Here is a 17,726-nt window from a genome sequence, read left to right as displayed (position 1 = left end):
GTGAGAACTCATCCTGATGGAGACCTTGAACTTGTGAATTTGTGTGTTTTGAGACATTCTTCTACTTAACCCCTCACCCTGTTTTCATTGCCTAACCTTGACCAGTAGTTTTCTTATACCAACTCAAACCATGATTAAAAAGGGAAACTTAAAGCAGGTGAAAACAAAGCAGCTTGTGGTGTCAAGGGGAATCAAACGTAGGACTCATGAGTGAAAGTTCTTATTTGGACTTTTGCAGCTATATTGGTGCCATGATTGGATGGTGTTGGACAATACAATCATGTGTTCTGTAAACATAACATATTGTCTATATTGAACATTACTCTAAAGTTTTGTTAGCATAAATGTTACCATGTGTCTTATCTGATGGATTTATTAATGACCAAATGTTGTGATGTTTTGTGAGTATGTGTTGTTTAAAAGAGTTTGTTTCTTTACTTTGCTATGGAGTACTCTCTGTTTCCTGTGAACTAAATATACAGTATATGTTCCTGGCTGTATTACAGAAGTGCTAAATACACATAATTTATCCCGTCTGTGTCCTCCCACTAAATATGTTCAATTGGCTTATGTAGAAACACTGAGTAGGATGACTACAGTGCAGCTGGCAGTGACCCAGGTTAATATGGTTAAAACACTTGAGTGCCAGTGTCTGCAGTCACAGAAGCATGAGGGGTGCTGAAAGCAGAAAACAGGACAGGAGAAGGTCCCCTGAGAGTCTTACATGAGAGCATAGGGGGGCAGCAGTACTGTATATAGCTGCTGTATAAGCAGCTGTGCTGAGGCCTGCACGGTGGCTGAGGTGGCTGTAACAGTGATTTCCCCACAGCCTCTTTCTGCAAACCTTGAAGCAAATCAGCACCTTTTGTAATGAGACTCATATGCAGCAAGGAATCCTAATTAAACACTCCATACCTAGCAAATTATTTTAACTGTCATCATATGGAGCAAGGAAACACAAGAGCCGCAGGGCAGGAGAGGAAGTGTGCATTACAATCCTTAACACAAAAAGGGGCGATAATGGGAAATGTGACGTATCATCAAAATACAAAGAACACTGCGACCTTTGTTATTTTTACACCCATTTTAGACTGCAGTGACTTTGTGGGTACATAAGAAACACTTATCCACTCAGTGCTCTTAAGCAAAGTTTGTGTCATGGCTGCAATAATGAGGTCACGCTCCTGAAAGAGATCTCAGGGAAGATTAAAAATAAAAGCTCTTGAATCTGCTCTTGGAAAAAAACAGAATTGATTTAATCTTGAAAGATGTATACATCTGAGTGGTTTGAGACTACTTACATGATCACATTGGTACCAGATGTCCTCTGACAAAGAACTATCAAATTCTTTAACACACACACACACCATCTGATTATACTGGAGAAGCAAGCAAACTGGAGAAGGAGCATAAATCTGAGATCCTCTGGTGGGTGTGAAGTAGAGGGATCAAAGTGCTCTGGGCAGCCAGTGCCATGTCAGGGTTTGCCTAATCAAGTAAAAGTACACAGTGAGACTAAGTCTCTTTGTACATGAATCACTTAAGCCATAATTCATTTGGAAGTGGAGATGAGGAGCTGCCAGGATGCAGGTTACAGTTCGGAGTAGGAGAGTAGATTGAAGGCTATAATGAGTGTGGCTCTATACAACAGATGTCCTGGTATTTCTTACATGTTTTTGTTGATAAAAGTTGGTGGCGGTTTAAACAGAATAATAAATGAATGCTACGTTCTCCCAAAGGGACTAATGAAAAATATGTCTTATTGTTGTGTGACAGTTCAAAAGAGGACCCAAATGCAGACAACTCAAGACTGAAGTGCAACAAAAGGTGAGCTTTTAATAAATAAAAAGCCACACTCCAGAAACACAAAACTCCAAAAACCACAAGGTACAAACAAAAGAGTCCAAGGAAAAACTAGAAACAAACCAAAGCACAGGTAATTAACTGAGGAACTGGAAGAAAAACACAGAACTTCACAGTGGTAAAACAGCAAACTGACCAGGACAAAGGTGAGCACAAGACTTAAATATATGGGTGTAAACAAGACACAGGTGAGACACATTAGGGCGAGGCAGGTCATTCCAAAGAAGGGAAAACAGGAGGAAGCAAGTCACAGATAGACACAAGAAAACACGCTTTTCAAAATAACACAGGAAAACAAAACACCAGAACAACTACAAAGTGAAGGACAAATGCAAACAATCCCATGAAAATACAAATACAGTACAATAATTAGGAAAAACCAAGGATTTAATAGTAAGAAAGACCCTCGAAGACAGGACCACAACACCTACACCCTATGGAATTGTATATATTTATGACACACAAGTCCTGATAGTGGAGAACCCAATCAAACAAATGAAACAGCATTATTTCATGATTTATGGAATATTAATATGGAATCCATCTGGTCAGAGAGGCTTTCAATCAAGATGTAATTGACAGTCAGTCATCATCAACAGTGATCTATCAAAGTCTGCCAACATCTGTTTCTGGAAGTGTATAATGACATAGTCAAAGGACATTTCTGACATAATGTCTAAGCAGCTAAAGGCCTCTCTCACATTGGTTAATGTTAATGTTGATGAATGTACCATCAGGAGAATGAACAGCCATGGTGTTCATGAGAAAATCACTGCTCTCTAAGAAAAGAACACTGCTCTCTGTCTGCAGTCTGATAATAGGATCATGTGGACAAACCAGAGGGCTGCTGGGAAAATATTTAGTGCACAGATGAGACCAGAATAGAAGTATTTGGTTTAAACAAGAAGCCTGATGCTGGAAGAAAGAGTGACGCTGCATTCCATTATATGAACCTATCCCAGCTGTTAAACATGGTGGTGGTAGGATCTTGGTTTGGGCCCGTTTGCTGCATCTGAGCCAGAATGATTTAAAGGAACAATGAATTCTGAATCATACCAGTAAACTCAACAAGGAAATGTCAGACATCTGTCTGTGAGTACAAGACAAAGTGAGTCATGCAGCAACACAACTACCACAAAACCCCACAGAAATAACCAAATAAAAAGGCCTGGGGCTGTAACAAACCACAGTCATTTTACAAAAGAATGGTTTCTGTTTTTATTTAATAGGGTTTTATTTTTCTGCTTTCATGATTTGTGGTGTTTTGGGTCACATTTTTTGCTGAAATAGAGTCATTTCTGAAGAGTTGACAAACAGCACTGTTCATTTCATTTTAATATGATGCGGAGTTAAAACTTTAGTCAAGCGTGTGATTTATGAAACGATAATTATACTTCTTAAGTTGACCATGCATGTATGGCAAGGGCAGTTGCATAACATGCAAATTAGAGCTAATGTGCAAAATAAATGTGAAACTTTAAGTTGGCCCCTGGCAGTGGCATCCGAGGTGAGATGGAAGCCGTTAACCTATAGGCTTTACGGATCAGATAGCAACATCTTAACACGTCTTTGCACACATTTTCACAGTTCACTAACTGATACGGAGAGAAGTCTGCTCTGCCAAGTGGAAGTATTTGCTGCTGTTTATTTTATCCTGCACTACACACTGCTCCTGAATATTCATGATTGTGCCTCTAAACGTCAGGACGCAGCGGCGGCTCTTCCTCCCTGACAGAGAGAGAGAGAGAGAGTGAGAGAGGGAGATGGAGAGAGAGAGGACAGCATGCCAGAGCCCGGCTGCACATCTCCCACCGACACCGAGCAACGGCATCCTGTGTCTGCATTTGAGGGCAAATCTGCTCTCAGCACATCCTACACGGCGCCGCCGAGAAGGGAAGCAACAATGAAGTGACTGGACACAAACACAGAGCGAGAGACGGAGGGAGAGACTGAGAGAGAGAGAGAGAGAGAGAGAGAGTGAGAGAGAGAGAGAGAGAGCGCGCGCGAGAGAGAGAGAGAGAGAGAGAGGGAGAGAGAAAGAGTGGGGGAGAAACGCCGCCTTGTTTTCGAAGCGTGCACATATTTTCCTCCGGTTCATATTTGCAGAGTGGGACGGATCGAGTGACCACACAGCGCCTTTGAAAACACCAGCAGACGCCACAGGGAAGCAGTGATAGCCGGAGGATGCTTCGGTACGAGCGCTTATTGCAGCGCATCTCCTGTAAGATGGACGAGACATATTGGGGCTGAGGAACTGGCGACTTACCACGTTGCGGAGGAGAGATGTTTTGCAACTGCCCTAGGCTGTTAAGGAGGATGAATGCCTTCTCTGGCGTCATTTCTCGCTTGTAATATGTAGCAGAAGTGACGCAGGAGGGGGGAGAGCGTGTGCAGCTGTTTTTTCAGCTACTGAAGCCCCCTTTAAAAGAAAAAAGAAAATTAAAAAAGCATTGCTCTCCGGCTGGAGCGTGAGCACCGTGGACAGCAAGCAACCTTTCCCACCTCTCAACTTCCACGTAACGGCCGTGATGCCCCGCTACCGAAGTGAGCGCAGCCTCCTGAGCTGTCCGCGGTGCTGAAAGGGGATCAGCCTGCTTCCTCGGGTGTCCAAGAGCTGACCTTCTCTGCACCTAAAGAAAAAAACCCTCCTGCTACAACTCTGCAAGGTGACAAAGCAAACCGCCACACATGAACAGCTGCTGGGCTTGACTGGGTCAGCCAGAAGATATTCTCTTTTCATGGCTGTGGCACGCAAAATTAAAACTTTGCTGACCGTCAACATCCTAGTGTTCGTGGGGATTATCCTGTTCTCGGTGTACTGCAGGATCCAGGACCGGTCTGAGGAGCTCATACAGATAGGGCGTATTTCAGACCAGAGGCTGAGAGCCAGGAATGGCAAAGTTTCCAACTTGGTGGACAGGCAGTCTATTCTCCAGAGGCTGGAGAGGCTGGAGGATGTGGTCTACAATCAGTTAAACGGTAGGATGTGGCTTGGAGTTTGTTTTATTTTTTATGTTTTATAATCTGTGCCATCAACACAAATTATTGCCTTATTTTAATCTGGACTGTGACTCAATGAAAAGGAGCTTCATTCCACATATGAAACAATGTGTTGGGGAGTAAAGGTCTGCTGCCTGCAGCACCAGCCTTGCTTGTTAAGAGGCTAATGAAGCAGGGTGATGCATTATAGTGCAACACTTTCTGTATGTACTTGATAGACTTTACAGGGCTGTATTATTTAACAGCCCATCAGACTCTGACACCCCCGTCCCATCATTGACTTGCTGTAAACTTCACATAAATGTACGTCTGCACTTCTGTACAGAATCTCACTTAAATGGGTTTCTTGCAGCAGCTCCTGTCACATCACTGCAGGGAAGCACTGCTGAAACTTATCAGATTTAACAAGCAGTCTGAGTTTTGAAGGAGAGTCTAAGTTAATGGCTCCATAACAGAATGACAGACTTGTATTTCATTACACGGCCATTAGTCTGCGGGGAAGATTTGGTCTCCTCAGCGAAGCAGCAATCTTTGAAATCAGGTTACATCTGACTGTGCCTTACTCATGGTCTTATTCTCCTGTTGGAAATCCTCACAGTCACAGCTGATAATAGAGACACAGTGGGGCTTATTCACAGGGATGTTTTTAATTTGATTTTAATAACTTAAATCATGCAAGTACATATTTCACATCCTCAAAAGTAACTTTATAATATTAAATAATATTTCTCAAGTGACTCAGAAACACCTCTCTGTTTATTCTATTTTAGTCCTTTTTCTGTCTACTTTTCTGTCTTTTGCTTCTTGTGAATATATCATTGGCCACTAATCAATAGTGTATGTAACAGCAAAAAACAAAAATGTTAGATAGCTCCCTGTGGCAAAGAAAGAAACCTGACACTTGAATTAAAGCTGTATTTCTCTCTGCTGCTGCACCATGTGCACACTTTACAGGACATTGAGGCTAAGTGGTATCACAGCTGAAATGTTCTCTGACTATTTGCGACTGCTGCAGAAAGGCTTCAGTGCTTCACATCGTGAAAAGACCCGAATGATTTACTAACTTGTGGATCATTAACAGACAACATTATTTCTACACTTTGTCTAAAAACTCTTTGTCTACATACTAACAACTCATCAAACAGTGAGGATGGAAGCAGTAGTGATTTGTTTGCAGAAGCTAATGTGTCTTGTTCTTAAGCTTGGAATCAGTGCTACTGATTAGTTTCTAGACAATTTGTTTAGTCAGTTTATTTATTAGTCTGCTGCTCTCTCTCGGGAATGTGTAACTTCATCACTTGGGTAAATTGCAGGCTGCCTACAGCTCAGGCCAAAAGGTGGAGGAGCTGTGCAGGAGATTTCTTGTTGTATTCCATGTTTGGTCACCAGTAGAGAAAAGAGTAAAACCTTGAATTCAATGACATACACAATACATAGAAAGCAAACATAGAAAGTAGGGATGTCTATGTCTGTTTACAAGATACAAAGTCTCAGTCTAAACTCTTTCTGTACAAAGATCCAGAGGAAAAAGGTCTTGACAGTCCATTTGGCTGCTTCCTGTGAACAGTCAGAAGTTTAAGGACGGCTCCAGCAGCTGTGGACTGTTTCTGCATGATCTTGTTATTATGCTGGAGCCTCGGCAGCTATTTGAGGGTCACTCTGTCACTTTGAGTTATGCTTGGCATCTGGCATCCAGCCAGCAGGCACTGCCTCTCCAAAAGTACAATGCACCCTCTCAGTCACTTGAGACAATGCAAGTGAGCCAGTCAGACCCACTGTTTTCAGACAGGGACATCCCCTATCCGTGTCTCAATCCTTACTTAATATTTATTTGGTTATCCCAACTAAAAATAAATATATTCTATCATTCCACTTGTGCTATGCATATTTTAGACATCATTCCACTTCTTTTATGGCTTACAGAAGTTGAAGAGTCACATTGCTGTAGTAGTAACCTTCTTTTACAAGTAAGTTTGTAAGAGAAGAACAAGACACAAGCGTAAAGCCGGCACAGATAACACAGAATTATATCTGACTTAGCTCCAAAAAAGCTGATCAGAAAAGATGAGGAAATAAAAAGCGATAAATTGGATTAATTCAGTGATAATTAAATTCACTGTTATACTGAATTCCACATGGCGCTTAACAAAAAATTATTTATTCAGCAGATCCACATGTTCAGTCTGATGCTGACAAATGTAAATTGCCAATTTGCAAACAATTTCTTCAAGCACCAGTCTCTCTCTCTCTCTCTCTTTGCACAGTCCAACTCAGAAACAGAAACAACAATCAATTGCGGTTACGTCATTTTTCTTTTCTGTCAGAGGCAGGAGTGCACACTGCCTGAAAAACATTTGCTGCCTGTCACAATCCCTCCATGATTTGTCTTGAGCTCTTTAATGGCATACTTAATCATATCCTCATATCCCAGGTCACTGGTCTTTTCTCTAAATCGTGCACAGACCACAAATTGTATTCTAAGCCCGTCGGGAATAACTATGGTGAGAGGAGGACTCAGCGCGCCAATAACTATTACCATGTCCAGCAGCGATACGAAGTAATTGCCCATTCCCTCTGTTTTTATTGCCTACCAATGGCGTACTATGGGAGCTGCAGCGAGGTCCAATTAGATTTGAAGGGCATAAACAAGTCAGAGAATTCCTCTTTTATGGTTGTCTGATGGACGTTCACTGGACTCCCAACAAGGCAACAATGGTCAAGCTTTATCAGCGGCCTGTTTCTGTGTGGAAAACAGAAACACGATGGTTATCAGCAGCAGCACTGCTCTGCTGTGGATGCCACCAGCTTTGAGTAATCAGATGAAGGAGGTTTTAAGCTTGTTAACAAGCTTATGAAGCAGCATTTTCACCTTAAGTGCTACATTAGACCTGTAAATACCTCCATGCTAGTACTTACCTGTGAGCCTAAAAGGCCTAAATGAACACCAAAAGATTAGCTAACCAGATTTAGAAATAAATAAATAATGCATTAGATAGTGTATATATAGAGAATATATATTAATACTAATGGAGCCACACACTTCCAATATGTGTTCATATTGAGTTATTGTATAAAAGACATGAGTATAGACTTAATTCAGATGATAACTACGATTCCCAAAATGCATTTGAGTTAGAAACGCGTAGTCGCTAAACAAACTGCCATTGTCCTGCATTCCCTACCATTCAGATTTAGCTGATCTAAAATTTCAAATCTGGCACATTGAATTCTGGGATTGCTTTCATAAAGTAGCAGTACTACTCTTTCCTTCCATTGTAGAATTCCTGAGGGCACTTTGTAGTGGATAAACAAACACTCACATAAAAAGAGTGGACAGCAGATATGTAAATATGGAGTCCTTTCAGAGGTGTATTCTAACCTTTCTGTTTGTCTTCAATAACATTGCTGGCAAGTACATGTAATCGTTTTCAATGGGTGATTCATTTCACATATTATACATTCATTTTGGACATCAGTGTACTACAGGGAATTGCATGCTCTCAAAAACTAATGCTGTAAACATGTTTATTTCTAATATAAAGTTTTTAAAATTTTAACATGGAGATCTATAAGGATTGACTCAGTTTCAGAGCCCAAGGCCTCAGTGGGAACTGCAGTTTTTGGCACTATTTCTCAGCCTTTAAGGTTGGTGCTTGTCTGACGTAATGCTGATAAGACCAAATGAATCTCTGTGTTTTTAATAATATACTAGTGTTAGGTTTTTCCAGCTAAGATTGCCAGCAGGGGTATTCTGAGTAAGCAAAGAACCCATCATTAACTCACCTCTAACACTATTGTGTAACCCATCAAAAGTCTACCAGAGTGAAACACACACCTTAAATACAAGAGGGAGAGGAAGACAACCAGACACAGGTGGAGCATATTAGGGGGGGCAAGTTATAAATGGAGGGAGGGACACAAGAGGAAGAGGAAAACAAGACGCCTGTCACGATAGGGAGTTTAGGACTTCACAATAAAACAGGAAAGATACATCATTTCAAAATAAAAGACCTAACTAAATGGTGAAAAAATTACCCTAAAGTGAAAAAATAGCAACCTAGAGAAAGTAGCAATACATACAGTAAATATTAGTATTATGAACATCATTGTTTTGTAACGCTATACTGGTTAAGAAGTCAAGAATGCCAAACAATTACAGTTCACATTTTAAAGTAAGCACAGCACTTGCATTTTTTCTGCCATGGAAACCATTCTCCAGACATTAAATCTTTACCCTTCCAATAGATTGAAGAGATATGCAAACCTGGAAAGTCAGCTACTTTTGTTAAGCTGCTTGAGGAATTTTAGGTAAAGAGTGTAGTGGAGTGCAAGACAGTGGTAAGAAAAAAAGCCAACATGGAAGTGAGTTTAGTCACTTTTATTCTGATGACCTGAATAACTTTAACTAGATTAGACACAGATACATTTCTGACTTCACTGGTTGCCTTTTTGTGGTTTTCTACAACTAAAAAAAACACCTAAAAACTCACATTTAGTTGTTAGACTGCGAATTTGCTATTACTCAGTTTGCACCTCTGACCAGTTGCTGTTGCTGTTTGAGTTCATCTGTTGTCCCACAGCTCAGGGTCACACTGACGCTCTTGTCATCAGCCATGCATGTCACTCCTAGCCTTCTACCAGTGTGTAGGTGCTGATGGCATGGCAGCCTCAGAGGCCCAGCTGCAGCACCAGATATGCCTCTTATCTATAATGCCCAATTATGGCAACATAACCAACGCTGTTTATATGCTAAGCCTTCTGGGGCAAAGGCTTGATGAGAAAGGAGAAATGTCACACTGACTCTTTTCCTCTCGCTGACACGCGCTTGATGCTTTGACTGTATCTTAATGATACATATCTCGGCCTGCATATATGTTGGCGTAATGGCGGCTGCTGCACTAGCGGCACATCTCAGTCACAGTGAAGCCTGATGAAATGAAATAATGATATGTAGATGAGGCGCCGGTTGACGACGGAGTTTCAGAAACAGATAAGAATCAATTCTGCTCAGCCTTGAGGAATCATGATAATGGATTCAGCAGCTCACCTGACAATCAGCAAGCAGCAGCAGACAATAATGTCAATTTCAAATGTAGCGAACATTCGTCTTATTCATACTGTTGCCTTAGAGTCATGCCATGATTACGTTACCAGCATTAATGGTGACATACATAGACAAAGGGCAGTTTGCCACGCTGGATAATTGATGAAATAAATAGATTTTTACTGAAAGGCTGCACGTTGACAAAGATTATTTTTTTACTAAGGACATATAAAAATTCAGGACACATTATGTGGACATAGGCATAGACGATAATTTATTCAGTCTGTAGTGTGTGCATTATATTTTTGAGCTTACGAGATTGACACAGTTCAAAAGCTTTAAGTTTCTGCAAAAACACGCTCAGCTACATCTTAAGTTATTTATGTAATGGCTGTCTGCACATTCATGGTTAGAGAGGGAACAGTTATGGATGCATGATGCATAAAATATAAACAAAAGGCAAATAATTTTGTTATTGAAGCCTGGATGACTTACTGTAAGAAACAACCTGCAGTTAGGGGCGCTCTTAAGGTGCATACATTTGGTCTCCTTCAATTGCACACACTCTTTAAAAACTAAATAATACACACATGCAAAAATCAGCCATAACATTCTGACCACTTCCTGACCCTGACTTGTCTGCAGATACACAGGCTCATACACATCCCATTATGCGAAATATGCATTTAGTCTTGCAATTTTGAATCACTTATTTTGTGAACAATGACACAAATTGTTCTTTTGTGTCTGTGACAGCAGGCCAGCACAACAACCTACAACCTTACCCTGTTTGTCCTATCCTTAACCAGCATGCATTTTAATGCCACAAGTTTAAAACAAGATGGAAGTGATGGTTGCAACTTCTCAAAATAGAAAACAGTGGTATAGGGTGGACACAAGGTCAATTCTATTTTCTTACCGCACTGTATATTCTGACACCTTTGTATCAGAACCAGCATTAAATGTTTGATTGCATCCGCATGTGTGTATTAGTGGCGTCACAGTTTGGTCCTTGTCAAAGTTGCTCAGATCCTTCCGTCGCCCATTTTTCCTGCCGCTAACACATTGAATCTGACTACAGGATGTTTACTTGCTGCTGTATATATCTCATCTGCTGCCATGGCAACCAGATGATCAGTATTATTTACTCCACCTGTCAGTGGTCATAATGATTTGGCTGACAGGTGGAGTGTAGGGTTCAAATAGCAGAAGATTGTTTTTGTTAATGGTTATTAAAATATACACACATCACATGCTGTTATGATTTTACCAACTCTAGAGCCAGAAAAATGCAGTATTTCTTTTGGTTAAAGACAGAGATCATTGTACTGACACCATGAATGAAACCAAATAATTTGCATGAGCACACAGTGCTTACACACCAAATGCAGTGCCAGGGCATAGCTATGCTCTGTATTTGGTGTATTTTGCACTATCATGAAAGCAAGCTCTTGCATGTTATAAATGTTTGAAAAGCACAGAAAAGATTTCATTGTTTAGAGATAACTCACGGGGTCGGTGTTAGCAATTTTCAAATCAAAGCTGTCATCCTCTTGATGTGCCTGCTGCTTTTATGAGTGGCAGTGCTAGATTTAATACATTTCTTCTCCACGCTCTGAATATTTCATAGATTTGTTTTGGCCTTTGAAGGATTTAAGCCTCTTCAGAATGAGCTACTTTCCCTTTTCTTTAAGAGATTGCTGGATTCCCCCACCTCCCCTCAACATCAATATTTAGAACTCCGGCTGCATCACTTTGGACACACACACACACAAATCCACTCGTGCTCTTAAATCATTCATAAAAATATAGCGTCATCTTTGAATTTAAGACCTTATCTTTTAAAAGGCCAAATCAGACCCACTGCATTGGATGCTGTATAATTTATAGCTCATATGGGTTGACTCTATCATGTCAGAGGGATTTGGAGAAATGGATCGTGAGGAACGAGCAGAGAAAGAAACAGATGCATGCTTGGACACAATGAGATTCAAATTGGCGCCTGACGTTATGGAGGATCCACACCCAGCTGATGCTTTGGTTGGAAATGGAGCCTGAGTGGAAGAAGCAGATGTTAGGCTGTAATTGCCTCGTGGTGTAACGATGAAAGTGTAGCTTAGAGACACACATCCACGTTAGAAAAAACACTTCAGATTCAATGTAAGAGTCTGACATTGTATGGTGTAGTGTAGAGCACCTTTTTCACATTGTCCTGGTCACACAACACTATACAGCGAGCATCGTAAGGCCTCTTTTTTTTTACCACTGCATAACAGCCCACTTGCTGGATGCTTTTATACAAAGTACCTCACAGGATCAGGTGTACATACATTTTTAACTCTTGTAGTCGCTATGGGAATAAAGCTCTTAATCCTCACTGTTGGTCTCGGTTGTGTGTGTGTGTGTGATGCTCCGCCTACAGACAAACTCAATTCTTCCTTTCAAGAGTGTGTATTAAAAGCTTCTATTTTTGTTTGTAAGCATTTGTTGGACAGAAATATTGCCATGTGAAATCCAGGCTTTATTTACAATAGTTGTGCATATTTGAATTTTTTTTTGTAGCTCAACAACTTCCTTTTATCCAAATAAAATAAAGAAGAGAAGTGTAGAAAACATAAAAGACAAGATTTTTACTACCCACAGTAGAGTGTACCTTACATTATCAAAACAAGCCAGCAGCTACTGTATCAAAACAGAACCCTGCAAACAAATCCATATACAGTTTAAGCCTGTAAATAGCTTCAATAGTGTTATTTACATGTCAACAAAACAATCTAACTCTCTATCAAAAATCTTTCTGTAGGATCTGTGAATCTGTGATGACAGCAGCAGATCATATTTTCATGTCTCATCCCATAATGGAATTTCCTTCAGTCAGACAGAAGCAGTCGATGGGGTGGGGGCGAAACAACACTGCGACCAGAAAACAGAGCTAGCAGGCATTGTCTTGCTTCCAAGACTCACACCGAGACAGAGGGGCCCCTTCAGACTCAAGTCTCCGGCTCTGGAGGGTATCTACATTATTGTGTGACACGGGCGGCTATGCCAGATGGCTTGTCCGCGACGTGAACCCCACCCATACTTGTCAAAATGCCACCGCATTGGCTGGTTGCAAGGGCGCGCTAAATCCCTCTCGCGGGAGAAGCCAGTTTGCAACCATTCAGCTCCAATTACAAATCTTCAGTAGCACCCGAGGATTTGAGGCCATCCAAATATGGTGATTATGCGGCGGCTCCTGGAGGGGTGAAGCTGATGCTGAGCTCTTCATTGGTATGCGCTGTTTACTTACTGTCTGTGTGTCCATCTGGAGAACAGACGCAGCTCGATTATTCTGTGGAGGCCACACTGGTTGGAAGCTGGATGGCATAACAATTATCTGACATTATCCAGCAGTTTCATGGAATTTTAATTAGTCAAACAATAGTGAAGGCTGCTTGAGATGTGACATCTTTCACTTGATGTAGCCAACTCCACAAACTTTAGGTACTGTACATAATTTTGCTGCTGAAGGCTGTTAAGTAATGGAGCGTTTTTAATCTCCCCATGACCTAGATTTACAGTATTTTTTTTCTTCCCGTTCTTAAAAGATTTACTCCAACATGAAAGACTGAATATAAAAATTGCCTGTGTATTCACCTTACCACATAAAGGTTCTTTGGTATTCACAAAGAGTAGGTCTGTTATGACTAAGAAACAGTAGATGTAGATCTTAATATTAACTAGTGACGGGATGTAATCTCTCTTGTGACAAAATAGAGGTCAATGTGGACTGAGACCAAAACCATTTTTCTGACAGGCTGTTAACGTCTTTATTTCTGTTGTAAAGATGTGCATTTTAACATAGAGGTCTATGAGGAGGGGCTCACTCTGAAAGCCAGACCCCAGAGGCTACACGTTTTGACACTTCTGCATGGGATCCATTTCTGTCTGGCAGGTGCTGCTTGGGATTGATTGATTTTTGTAGTTTACCTCTACCTGCCTTTTAAAAGTCCTTTTTTCGGCAGTGGCCACATTATCCAGTTTAAGGTTTCAGGCATTTTTAACATCACAGACTTCTTCTAGTAGTAGGCAAAGTGAAAATATAGCCAGCACAGAGCTGCTGCAGGTGTCACCATAGACAGTATGGATGTAGCTTCCATGATGTCACCACTATAGGTTACTAAAGAGCAGTTCTGAGGCTCTGTGAATGGCTTCAGCTGCCGCGAGTCTGACTAAACCCCTAATACAGGCAAAGAGATGGAGCATGAGTGGAGCTTCTTCTATTTATTCCATTTACTATGATTATTTTAGGTCCTATATAGTATCACCCTATGTATACTTGTCACAAAAGAGGCCTTTTTGAAGCAGGTTGTAAACATGTTTGTTTCTGCTGTAAATATGCTCATTTTAACATGAGATCTATGGGGATTCACACACTTTTGGAGCCATCCCCTAGAGGCTGTGGGGTGAATTACCATTTTTAACACTTCTGGGCTGTATCTGAGGCCTGGAGGTTGCCCCTTGGGTGCCTTCCTAAAATTTGAACTATAACAGGTTCACCCCACTAGTTTTCTTACAGTCCCTTAGTGGTCTGATCATTCTCTTTCTCATCAGCCAAGGTTTCTTTTCTGACACTGCACCCCCATTTTCCTCATTCCTTTTCTGACGTGTGTAGTAACACTGCACCAAACGATGGCTTGTCATTTTAATGAGAGCAGCGGTCTATTTTAAAACAGACATATTAAATTTACCACTGAATGTAGTATGACATGATTGGCCGGACTGGCTCTTATTCAGCATAAAGCACACAGATAGGCAATCTAGGCACTCTTCAGGCAGCCTTTGTGAGATAAAAGGACCTGCATTGAACAAGCACTGTTTGAATAACCACTTCACGGCTATGGTGGTACTACACACTGCTTCTATAATTAGCCATAGGGCCATTAGGGGGGCCATTGTAACATCTGGTGCCTTTTTTTGCTAGAGGTTGTTAAAAATCAGGGATTTTAAAATTAAATAAAAAAATTTATAAGATATCATATTGGTTACAAGGCGGGTCAGTTTTGGTCAGATAGGGAGACTTATAATTAAAAATGTTTTTTTTCTCTCATATATTTTTAAATAACTGGTATCAATCTTAAAAAGGGTCTGTTAATTAGCTTGCCATCTTTCTGGTCTCATTTAATGAGAAATCTCTTTAAAAAGGTTGTTTTACGCAAGTCAGAGTTCTTGTGCATAGGGAAGAAGAAAGATCTTACTTAAGATTAAAAAGCACAGAGTAGTGTAACATTTTGCAAGAGGCATGAAAAACCATGGTGAGTGTGCAGAATCAGAAAAGAAATCATAAAAAGGATTTGATAGAGCACATTTGGGCAAATTAATACAATTAAGGGCAGACATAAGGTTCTGCTGAGCATCAAACTGGTATTTGAAAGTGCTGGTGTGTCTGGGATCGCAGGAATGTATGATGCTGGATCATCCAAAGCATGGCAGTCGTGCAGAAAATTGCATTTTAGTGATATAAATGCATCCAAACTGTTATATTCACCACTGAATGCTACACAGGAGAGTCCTGACAGATGGCGTTCTAGGTGGATTATGACTTTCCCCTATGCACATTAGCTACTCTCAAACAGTTGATATCTTTGCATGTATATGCATGCAGTGAGCTGATGGTGTCAAAAATGACAGTTTCCTATTTCCATCCATGGCAGGACATGACATAAAAGGATGGTGTAAGGCACAGTCAGAATGATAATACCTCTCTGTCTGTGGATTTCAGAGAAATGTGACTTACAGCTGTGCACTATAAATTCTCTGCAGTCCTTATTGGACTATCTCAGCCCTTCTACCACTGTGTCTCGGCTTCTGCTCATCTCTGTGACGTCTGCGTCTGTGTGGGTGTTTTGCAGCTTTTTCATTGACAGACAGTGTAATGATGCCCTATGGATGAGCCCCGCTGGGTCTCAGAGCTGCCATACACCAGTCTCCTCACACTGCCAGAGAATGTCAATCAGCTGCCCCCCTCTGCATGGCCTTCTTTCACACCTATCTCTCCATGCACTGTGTGTGTGTGTGTGTGTGGCTGATCCCATGGCCATGTGTATCTTTATGATTGTTTTACTTGTGTGTCATTTTCTTGGCAGGTTTGGCGAAGCCCATGGGGCTGGTGGAGGGACCCGGAGGCCTTGGCCAGGGGGGAGCTGCTGCCACTCTGGGAGAGGACAGTCGTGATGCTGAGGGAAAGTACGAGGAGTACGGCTACAATGCTCAGCTCAGTGACCGTATCTCCTTAGACCGCAGCATCCCTGACTACAGGCCTAAAAAGTATGTCCGCCTCTTGTTTCTTCTCATTTCTGTCATGTACTTTTCCTTCCAACTACAGCTCTACACCTGTTTTTTCCCTCCTGGCAGGGTTTTGTAACGTTTGAAAGACTTGTAACTGGAAGGTTTGCTAGTTTAATCCCTGCTACAGTTGATAGGTTCTATTTTTGTGAAGGCACACAATGTACTGCAGGACTTTATTTTTTTTATATTTTCTCTTTTTTTAGCAGGGAAGCTGGCAATTTCATCAAGTGTGCTGTGATTTTTTTTTTCTTCCTCGTCTCCTTTTTCCTTCGTTTTTTATTGGTTTTTCAGTGAATCTTTAGGACATTTACTGTTCCAAAAATGAAGCAAAGTGCAGTATAAAAGCGTGTCAGGAATGAAAAGCCATACAGTTAAATTGGGGTGCAAGCTCAGACCAGGTCAAAAGAGCATAGAATCCAGAGCATAGAAGTCAAAGCATATCATATATGTCTATATTATATATATTTTTAGTCAGAAATAATGTGAATGTGTGACCAAGCTGTCAGTATGATGATGCACAAAGTGAGCATCTGCACTCTTGTCAGGGATACGTTAACTGATAAACCTTTTAAGATTGATAGTTTCATTTTAAATTCACAGTGTTTTCAGGACATCACACTGAGTCTAGCACTCCCCTCCACTCATGTAGGGTAGCTTGTGAGATGTATAGAATGTCACATGGATCAAAAACTACCTCACACTGGTTTCCATATTAAAGAGAAAAAATGCAAATGTAACCCTTGTACATTTAATGGCTGCCAGAGGGAGAAATTCCTCTACACCTGCTGGTTTATTACATTAATTTTGCACTAGCTGCCCTGAGTGTCTCCTTGGCACATAGCACATAATAAACATCAGCCCCAATTTCATTGCACTTCCGCTCTTCGTTTTAGGACACAAGTACATTTTTGACATTTTTTACCTCAGCAGTCTGACTGGCTGTGGAGGCCTGTTGGTGTTATGTGCATTGACTACTGACAACACAGATGCCCCTAAAGAACCTCCCTTCTCACTTCCCATTCCATAATTGTCATCTTCACCATGGTCTAACTCCACTTAATCCTTCCTCTTTCCTTCGTTGCAGTACAGGCTGTTTGGCTGTGGGGCATCTTGGGGGTCTCAACCATTGGGAATCACACAAAGGCAAATTACTTTAGACACGCCTAATCCCAAAAAGAAAGGACTTAGACAAGATGATGGTGTAATAAAAGGACTGTAGAATTACTTTTTTTTGTTAAATAAAAGAGACCCAGTAGACACCCACCAAGCAGCCATAATGGTTCTTTGTAATACATTTTTATATTTAGAAAGTGAACCCCAGTTGTGGGTATAGTGAGTGCTGTAGGAGATGAGTTTGGTGGCGGCGGTGGTGGTGGAAGGGGATAATCAGGGCTGCCAGTGGCGTTTATATCACACAGTGTCAAAGAACAATGGCGACAGGAAGAGACTCGGAGAGGAAATCTGACGGCCATGAGAGGTTTCAGAGGGTTTT

At 41.1% G+C, this 17,726-nt stretch overlaps 1 protein-coding gene across 1 annotated transcript in view; it reads left to right on the top strand.

Annotated features, from left to right (window-relative positions):
• Window positions 1-4,601: 4,601 nt before the first annotated feature.
• galnt9 (polypeptide N-acetylgalactosaminyltransferase 9) overlaps window positions 4,602-17,726 on the top strand; it is a 77,260-nt gene continuing 64,135 nt past the window's right edge. Inside the window, exons 1-2 of the mRNA XM_028414471.1 lie at window positions 4,602-4,842; window positions 16,033-16,213. Of these exons, the coding sequence (XP_028270272.1) occupies window positions 4,602-4,842; window positions 16,033-16,213 (422 nt within the window). The remainder of the gene's footprint in view (window positions 4,843-16,032; window positions 16,214-17,726) is intronic.

The sequence above is a fragment of the Parambassis ranga genome, chromosome 9, assembly GCF_900634625.1.
Source record: "Parambassis ranga chromosome 9, fParRan2.1, whole genome shotgun sequence".
NCBI lineage: Eukaryota > Metazoa > Chordata > Actinopteri > Ambassidae > Parambassis > Parambassis ranga.
Note: the sequence above shows the minus strand (reverse complement) of the source record. Positions and strands in the feature narration are given on the sequence as shown.